This window comes from Macadamia integrifolia, chromosome 12 (assembly GCF_013358625.1).
Source record: "Macadamia integrifolia cultivar HAES 741 chromosome 12, SCU_Mint_v3, whole genome shotgun sequence".
NCBI classification, from domain to species: Eukaryota; Viridiplantae; Streptophyta; class Magnoliopsida; order Proteales; family Proteaceae; genus Macadamia; species Macadamia integrifolia.
In genome coordinates, this window is record NC_056568.1 from 31,304,017 (window position 1) to 31,313,329 (window position 9,313).

At 38.6% G+C, this 9,313-nt stretch overlaps 2 protein-coding genes across 5 annotated transcripts in view; both read left to right on the forward strand.

Annotated features, from left to right (window-relative positions):
* LOC122056964 (eEF1A lysine and N-terminal methyltransferase) overlaps positions 1-4,929 on the forward strand; it is a 6,834-nt gene extending 1,905 nt beyond the window's left edge. Inside the window, exons 3-9 of one of the 3 annotated variants that reach the window (XM_042618937.1) lie at positions 714-782; positions 932-951; positions 1,024-1,076; positions 1,164-1,194; positions 1,328-1,406; positions 4,234-4,403; positions 4,664-4,929. In XM_042618937.1, the coding sequence (XP_042474871.1) occupies positions 714-782; positions 932-951; positions 1,024-1,076; positions 1,164-1,194; positions 1,328-1,406; positions 4,234-4,403; positions 4,664-4,696 (455 nt within the window). In that variant the 3' untranslated portion in view covers positions 4,697-4,929. The remainder of the gene's footprint in view (positions 1-713; positions 783-931; positions 952-1,023; positions 1,077-1,163; positions 1,195-1,327; positions 1,407-4,233; positions 4,404-4,663) is intronic. The other 2 variants (XM_042618938.1, XM_042618939.1) reach the window with 2 other exon arrangements.
* Positions 4,930-7,674: 2,745 nt separating this feature from the next.
* The window catches only part of LOC122057786 (calmodulin-binding transcription activator 3-like), a 13,703-nt gene continuing 12,064 nt past the window's right edge, over positions 7,675-9,313 (forward strand). The window contains exons 1-2 of one of the 2 annotated variants that reach the window (XM_042620049.1): positions 7,675-8,035; positions 8,702-8,821. In XM_042620049.1, coding sequence (XP_042475983.1) covers positions 7,993-8,035; positions 8,702-8,821 — 163 coding nt within the window. In that variant the 5' untranslated portion in view covers positions 7,675-7,992. The remainder of the gene's footprint in view (positions 8,036-8,701; positions 8,822-9,313) is intronic. The other variant, XM_042620048.1, reaches the window with a different exon arrangement.

Genomic DNA, 9,313 nt, shown 5'->3' on the forward strand with positions numbered 1-9,313 from the left:
GGGGGGGGGGGGAGAAAGACCTAGTTAGATTTTAAAACATATTCAGTACCACCTGGTTGGAAGTAAAGTGAAGGTAAGGGAAATGAAATTATAATAAAAATAAAAATGGAAACTTTTGTAAATATTACCAACAATGGTAGCTAACTCAAAAACTTACCAAAATGGTAATTGGATCTTAGTTTTCAACCAAATTACTTGAATTCGTATTGGAAAATATGATGGGCTAAGTAATCTATCTGAGAAGTTTCATGTACATAGTTGTTGAGAATGTAATTTAGTTACCGGGTTATGATTCCAAAGGTTTTTTTATTTTTGTTTTTAGATTAATCTCGGATCCCTTATTCCCCTTTAATTATAACCAGATGGAACCTGAGTAAAATGTTCTGCCTGTATTTTCTACAAAAAATTCGAATCAAACAAGGGCGCTTACGCCTTACAAGTTGCATTTTTTACACATTCAGTATTTCTCTCTAGAAAGAAATCTTGTAATGTTTCTATGAAATATGTACTATAATGGATTATTTGTCTAAGCCTTGTTGACATGAACAATCCAAAAAAGAAGTCGGGTACCAGCCACCAGTTAGAAAGTGCAAACAGGGTTCCTGTACCCACCCAACTAGTGAGATGGTAACCTGTGGTATTGGCTGGAAGCTATTGTGCACTGATGAGATATTGTCTATTACCAATTTTCCTTTTCCTGAATACCAGAGCAGATATTAAAATGGATGTTCAAGATATGAGTGCTTTTGAGGCAGGTTACTTTGATGCTGTCATTGATAAAGGTAGTGCTATATTTAACTGTCTAAAAATCTTATTTGATCCCCCCCCCCCTTTTTTATTTTCCAATTTTCTGATGTGTCTATTTAGGTGAGAAGATTTTTTCATCAGTGGCTGAATTCCTTTCCTCTTGTAATGTCCTTGTTGTTTCCAGGAACTCTAGACTCTCTCATGGTGAGTGCCATATACTTTAAATACTCATGTCTTTGCAGAGAGATGATTAATATAGCAAGTCTTTGTCCGTAGTGTGGACACAACTCACAACAGAACGTGACTAAGATGCTTGAAGAGGTTGGGAGGTATGTTGAAACTGTTGAAGTCCTCATAAATTGTCTTTAATTGTTTGAGCTATAATCACATATTAAAGTAGTTAATGAAACAATCAGGGTCCTCAAAAATAAGGGAGTCTATATTCTTGTAAGTTGACCTTACTCTCTAATTCTTCAAATACAACCACTTTTCCAGAATTACCTTTGAATTACTACAGCAGGATGGCTTGCCATATGAAATTTGTGTTTACCAGTAGGCCTCTAACTCTTTGTGAATCCAGATTACTTATGGAGCTCCAATTTATCGTCTACATTTGTTGAGAGACCTGTGCATGTGGACGATAAAACTTCATGTAATTGGTTAGTAAATATCCCTCATGTGGTAAATATTTTACTCTTGGTTCTGGATGCTGACACAAGTATTGTACAATATCCTATCATGGGCCTAATTCAGCATGTGTGTTGTGCTTGTATATATACTATAGAACAACATTTTCTTTATTATGTTTCCAAAGTTTTGGTGGCTCTTTGGCTTATATTGTCTAGGCAGATGTCATCTTCCTAGAACTCTCTAGTTCAATATGTGCTGTTTTATGTCACCCTTTAATTGAAATTGTACCTCTTTTCTTAGACAATATATTTCACAAAATTTCACCTGCAAGACTATATTTTGGCATGTAGAATGTTTCCATTATTGGCTTAATGTTAGAAGCACTCCAATTAAATGATTTTTCAGGTTAGTGGATTGTTTCTCAATTTGAATATTCTGCTGGTGAGATCTTCAGAAGAAAAGCTGAGAGCATTGAAGGAAAAATTGTAGGGAAAGAGAAGATAGGTGTTGTTAAAAACCAAGGATCAGTTCTCTTTCTAATTTCAAAATATGTGGTTTATTTAAGAAGGGCAGAAGAATCTCACTGGACAAGGAACTGGGCTGCTTTTATGCAAGGAAGACCTCTCATTGTGGAAGCTTGCCTTTTCTTCCTTCTTGAATTTAGACCATCCACCAGGGGAGGCAATTACGCGTCCATACAGGCTAGGAATGTTTGAAAACAAAAGGGCAACCCAGTGCATAAGGCTCCCGCTAGTGCAGGGTCTGGGAGGGGCAAATGTATGCAGCCTTATCCCTGCTTCGCAGGTGAGGCTGTTTCCAAGTTTCGAACCAATGACCAACATGTTGCAATAGTGCAACTTACCACTGCCCCACAAGCTAGGGATGTTATGGTCCCCAATTGTCTAAAAATCAAATTGATGAATAAGCCTTTTCTCAACTACGTGTGCCCGCTAAACAGATCCCGTTCCACCATTCAACAACCATTGCTATTCCGGACCCTCAGTAATTTCCATATTAGTTTCCAGCTTTTTGCCAATTTCTTCCTCAGACTTCTGAAAAACTTTCAAGTGAACAAAATTTCCTCAAGATGTATGAATACCTTATTTCTGTTTATGCAGGCACGGATGTTTAGAAAGAAAAAAAAAGGAAACAGGATTCAGTGGTAGGTACTTGGTATTAGAGTTCTTGGATGGAGAAAAATCCCTCCAGATCAATTAAAGCTGTGCTGGAAATGAGCAGGCACATAGGCTTCATCTGGTTGGGTGTTAAATGTAGTAAAATGCAAAATTAGTACAGAAAGGAAATGGAAATATTTCTAACCTTTACCCACAATAATAGTGTAACTAACTCAACAACTGAATGTAGTAACTAAATTTTCTTCACTAGGATCAAGCATCATTCAGCTTCGAGGCAGAGCCTTAAGGTTCCAGTGTCTCAATTGCCTTCCTGCTTTATTGTCATTCCTGTTATAATGATGATGTTGATATAGATTTAGAAATAATCATGAGATGCATCAGAATACCACCATAGGGGCATGTACTCAGTACTCCCACATTAGGTGCAGTCAGAGATGAGAGGCAGATAATAGGAAGTATCTGGATTTTGCGTGGCATACATTAATGACAGCAATTCCCTGGATAAATTGAGTTATGGTCTAGGCAATTAAGTATGTAGTAGTGAAGGGAGGGACAGTTTGGGGTAAGTCAGAACTCTATCCTCTGTTGGTACACCACCACCATCTCTCACATCCCCCCCCCCCCCCGCCGCGCCAACCAAAAAGGAAAAAACTCCATGCTTTGTCAAAAAGACGAGGGAAATTGCCTCGTCACACAAAATGGCTTCTATACGTATGAAAATAAATAATCTGCTTAAATACCTACTAAACTATACACTTTGGAGGGCTGAATTACTGAGCTATGCAAGATGAGACAATTTTTGGTACATAAACAATTTTTTGTACCTGATTTTGTCCTTATACAAATGGAATGGAAAAACTCATAGTTGTCCAGGCGTCCAGGCCCCCTCCAACAACTTGGATGCCTAGGCGGTCACCTTGATTACCTTGCATCCAGGCCCCTCCAATGCCTTGGGTCACCTAGAGGCCGTGGCAACTCTGGAATGGAGGACCTACACCATTAATATGGTTCCTTTTGGATTAAAGCAAGAGGAAGCCTTATTGAGAGCTTACAATGTAGATGAGTCCTGGTTTTACTAACCTGAGATCACCCAATTCCTCTAAAAATGGACGACCAACACTATTACTGCCAGTTGTCATTTGACTTACCTGAGTATATGTGGTCTCTATTCCAAAAAATGGAGGATTTGCAATATTATAGGAGGTTCCCTTATGTAGAGCAGTAGAAGAATGGTCCAACACTATTACTGCTACGTTGGCCCTCATTTTCCATCTCTTTGTAATAACATCCTCCAAAGTGAATGGCTCTGTTAGTATGGGTTGCCCATGCTTAATCAGGTAATTTTCTAAAAAAAATAAACAGAATAAAAGATTAAGTAGCAATTTAGAAATAATTTAAAGGGTTGTGAGTTAGTGATCGAAAGAGGGGGGGTGCTCTCCATAGCTTCAGGCGTCCAGCTGTGAATTTAAGATCATTGTCTATTAATAATAAAATGCAGCTTGAATAAAATCCATAATCACATGATATGCAACCACTGCTTGCAGTTTCCCATCGAATTACATGGATGGACTAAGAATAATGCCTGTTCGGTTTTGCATGAGGTCCAGTTCAGTTCATTGCATGTCCTTGATGACCTGATAGTAGCAGCATTTTCCGTTTGTTTCACTGCTTCCACTAGATTCTTTTTCCAAAGCCTAATAGCAAAATTTTTTATGAATAGGAATAATTGATCTTAATATGATATTAGCAGAGAAACCAGTGGCCGAAAGAACTACAGAGCATACAAAATGGGAGTTGACAGATCCTGTTCCATTGGACGAGGGAAGTAGCTCAGTTGACGCAGCCCTTGGCAAGAATCCTGAGGTCCATTATATCTATGTTTGTACAAAGGTTTGTGGAAGCTGCAAAACTTTCCTTGTAACCAGTTTCTGATGTGCTTTGCTAGTTCAATAAGATTTGTTCAAAACCAGGACTCTGTATGTGCATGTCTTTTCTGAATGCCTTTGGGCTTCAAGAATTTGGGACTCCCTTGACCGGTCCTGGCTGAGGGGATCTGGGAGTTGAGTCACCAAAACCATGGAGCTGGTGATGCATGATGACTCAGCTGATGCTTATGCACTTACGTGAATTTTTCTGATGCTCATTTGCAGGACAACTCTCTGAGAGAATCAAGCATTAGATGAACCATTAAGAGGAGATGAATGGCTAGTTTGAACTCTGAAGATAATTGAAATTTGTATCCATTGTTAGTGTATTCCATACACTTGTGCTGTTGGAAGGGAAGTATACAGAATGATAATTTTTTCTTCAATGTATGATGCATGGAGAGAGATCTTTAACCTGTACAGAATTTGATGACATTGCTGGTTGAAATTGTTGATATCATATATTCGAAGTGATCACCGGACTTTTCAAATTTCCTTGTTTCACCTTTATACAATTCTCTCACCACTTTCATTCTACCCCCTGCTTGTCGGTTCTATTCCCCATCTCTGTCAATTGGTTTAATTTAACCAACAAAGCATTTTAAGGAGTGAAGGTGATGTGAAGGTGATGTGGATGAATTCTCCTAAAAGTTCATATCAATCGGAGCAGCCAATCCTCGATCCCAGTCCTTGCCACAGAAGGGGTGACCTGGTGCTAAAGTAACCATTGATTAGAGTGGAGCTCCTTAGAAAGGGCTATGTGGATGCCGGTTGTGAAGCATGCTGGTATTTTGATTCCGATTCCTTGAACCATACTCTTATGCTCAAGCTACAATATTTATATGGATTGAGAATATCGGCGGCGACGGATACAGCCATCGATACGACCTAAACTCTAATCGTAAGTTGTGATACTTTTCATCATATTGCAGGTGCCATTTCTGTAAGCAAAACGATTTAGTGCAGTGAGCGTGAAGTATTTTAATAATTTTAAAGGGGGTAAGAATGGCACTTCGTTGTGGGATTCCGTTCTTCTCCTGAGCGTCCATCATCAGGTCGGTCCATAGCTATTTGGGCGAGTGTCACGTGTTTAGGCGTTGATCAGCATCTTGTTTTCTGTGCCTTTCTCAAAACGTTGGATTATCGCCTCATCATGTGGAGATTGCCCAAATAGCTATGGGCCGACCTGACCATGGGTGTTAAGGGGAGGAGCTGGATCCCCTCGTTGTGTGCCCCTATGCCCACATGTAGAGGGTGAGGAAAATACTATCTTGTCCCTTAGTTGGATGCTTGTGCACCACTCCTTGATTGATCTCTGCATTGGTGTAGTGGCTACATGATCAGGTAACGATTCTCAATCCTAATTTTATAAAACAATTTTGAGAGAGGGTTCTTGAAAGGCAAGATTGGCATCGGCCCGCCCTACGGGTAGCACCGGTGCACTTATAAAGGGAATTGATCCATTGATCAATCCTTGAACACGTTCTTAAGTGAACAGTATCAAAGTGTTCAGTTATCACCCAGTTAGTGATGACTGAAAATCTTGGGATACTTCTGATTTATTAGAATGCGTGTCCAGAGTATTCTGGTCATTGGATAACTAATTGGGCGCCAATTCATTGGAGAGGAGCCGTATCCTCTTTGTCTCGAACACTCTCTCCAATGCCATATGGGATTTTTTCCTTTTTTCCATTAATCCTACGTGGACTTGATATTGTGATGATTTTATCGTAAATTGTCAAGAGAGAGAAAGACAATACAGTTTTTTTTTTTTTTAATCTTTGGGTAGCTAAGACAATTCAGGTTTCGACTGTTGGCGGTATGAACAAGATTCATAGAACTTTGACTTACATTTACCCCTTTCTCTCTCTTTTCTTGAAAATAAATTTTAAGGTAATTATAATGCCACCCCTTGGAGGATGTCACTATTATACGAACATCCCTTTTATTGTACCAAATTAGATTCAGACTTTTTACTGTCAGTAATTATTAAGGAATATACCTTATATGCTGATATCAGTTACTGTATTTTATTTTAAATATCAAAATACACTTACTAAATGTGAACTACCTAAAATGCCCATATAATAAAGTTCCACCCCCAAATCCATAGTTAATATACCTTTCTCCCGAACAATCGTCGAATATCATGGTGGCAGCAGCATCAACATCGGCGACCAACAAGAACTCATGGCAACTAGCAGCTACTCTCTGCCATTAGAGCCAAACACATAACCAAACCGAAGACAAATACTGAATAATGGGAAATGAAAAATATGCCTTTTCCATGAAGAGCAGGCTACTTTCCCAGCAAGTAACCTGCTCACATGAGAAAACTGCATATAAAGAAAAGTTCACATCTCTCACTCTACAACTCCAATGACATTGGTTCAGAGTCTTCACCACTTGAAGGAAATCTGAAAAGGTAAGAATTGTTGGCCAAAATTGCTATGCTTCAAACCCATAAGGTCCGACTCACCAACTATCTTGATGAGCGGTCTGTTTACCTAACCCAATTTGTCGAAGATGCTAATGCTGAATTTGATGAGATTGGAGAAAATGCGCTCAAAGATCTTGATGAAGCAGTCCGTTTCTCTTCCTTTTCTAACAACATTTGTTTCGCTTCCTTTTGATTGATGAGTTGGTCTTTCATTTGCGATTAGCAGATAATGGAGAATCTAGAGAGCTGGGTGCAAGCCTTTGAGGAAAGTGCAAAATTGAGAAAATGATTGTTCTTCAAGAACCTGAGGGAGAGGGCACCTAGAGAGCAAGCCGAAGCTAAAGAGGAAATTGAGAAGATTAAAGAAATTAATAAAGAAATGTCAAGATAAAAAATTAGGAGGAACATTTTAATTGGCTTGCTCAACATTGGGTTTGCCAATGCCTTGATCTTGTGACGGTCGGCAGTGAGTGACGACGAAGGTCTACACCGTATCTTCCTGCGCAGGAAGAACCATATAGTGAAGGTGAGTGGAGGCTAGAGGTAATGAAGGACTTGGGTAAAATATGAAGTAGTCTTGTGTTTTAGTCAAAAGGGTACAATTATAATTTTAATGTTTCACTTAAGAGAGATTGATGACAGGGGTCTGAGTCTAATTTGATAAAAGAGAGGGAGTGTTCTTCTAATATGGGAATTCTCCAAGGGTGGTGCTGTAAATTACCCGATTATATGGCTTTGCAACATTTCATGTAAAAGGAAGTCTTCTCTTTTTCTCTCTCTATTATATCATTACTGCTTTTCCTTTTCGATTCCTTCGCCATCTTTCGGGGGGCCACGTATAGAAAAGGCACTGTTAGGGTTTTATGGAATCTCTGATCGTTGTTTGCATCCATCACTGTCTCTTCTCTTTATCTATGCCTTTTCGTTTAAAGATGGATGATCCTTTTTGTATTTCCTCCTCTGCTTCGATTCTCGATCGAGTAGATTGAATTGGTTTAAGCTCTTTCGTTTGATTATTCTACGCAAAGCAAATTCGTTTCCCTGTGTCTGCATTCTCAGTCCGAGGTTTTGCTGATGAAAAGAGGTTCTTTGGTTGAAGTATTTCTCGAGGAAGATGGCTGAGGGCAGCAGAAGATACGCATCGAATCAACCATTAGGTCAATCTTTATTTTTTATTTCATTTATTCTATTTATTGTTTTACGCGTTGCTTTTATTCAACTCTTGAAAGTGCTTTTTTTTATTTTATTTTTATTTTGCGGGGGTTGGAGAAGAGGTTTGTCGTTGGGTATTAAGGGTTTGTGAGGCTTCCGAGGGGCGTGTGTTCATGGTTGAAAATAATGTTTCCCTTGGGTGATACTGTATCAGTAATTTAGTTTGGTTCTGGGAAATGAAGCTATTGATCTTGAATCTTGAATCTTGATAGTGTTTTTTCTTTATCGTTTTACTTATATCTGAATTCTTGAGGTCACCCTTGGGGTCACTTTCTGGCAGCATGTCTCCGACTTATTTTTAGAGTGTCAGTTCAGTACAAATGACTTTGCTCCATCACTTTCTTTTTGATTGTTAAATAACTCCCTCCCAGGTTTAGTATTCATTTGTCCACTTATTTACTTAATGACCTTCGTGGACAGAGCAGTTTTCAGCTTCCCAAGGACAGGGAGTTTGAATGTAAAATCGTGAAAATTTGAGTGTGAAGTTTCTTCTTCAAGAACATAGATAGATATGAGAGTACAATTCTTGGCACTGTTGCTGTTATAGTCTTTTTCTGATCAATGGTTAAATTTCTTTTATTCTCACTGTTTGCTCTGTGTGTATTTGGCAGACATTTCACAGATACTGTTGGAAGCACAACATCGATGGCTTCGTCCAAATGAAGTTTGTGAGATCCTCTCCAACCACCAGAATTTTGAGTTGACACCAGAACCGCCTTACAAGCCTTCAGGTATGTCATTATCATCTTCTCCTTTTTTTTTTTTGGGGTGAATAAAATATATTAAGACCCAAAATGGAAAGGGAAACTACATCAAGAACCAAGGAAACAGTTGCAAGGACAAGAACAGGATTAGCAAAGCCTAGCCTAGCCAACCCCCCACCCAGTGTTATCAATTCGGCCGAATAATTCGCGAATTATTCGGCCGAACCGAATTTTATCAAAAATTCGGACAGAATCCGAATTAAAAATAAAATTCTTTAAAATTCGCGATTTTTTCAAAAGTGAATATAAATCGCGAATAATTCGGACCGAATCCGAATTAAACCGAATTATTCGGTCCATTTAAACATTATTTAAAAAAAAAACCAAAAAAATAAAATAAAAAACAATTAAAAAAAAAACCCAATAAGCTTTTTGACCGCTTTTTTGACCGAATCCTTCAATTAATTATCCGAATTATTCCGAATAATTCCCGAATCCGAATAATTCCCGAATCCGAAT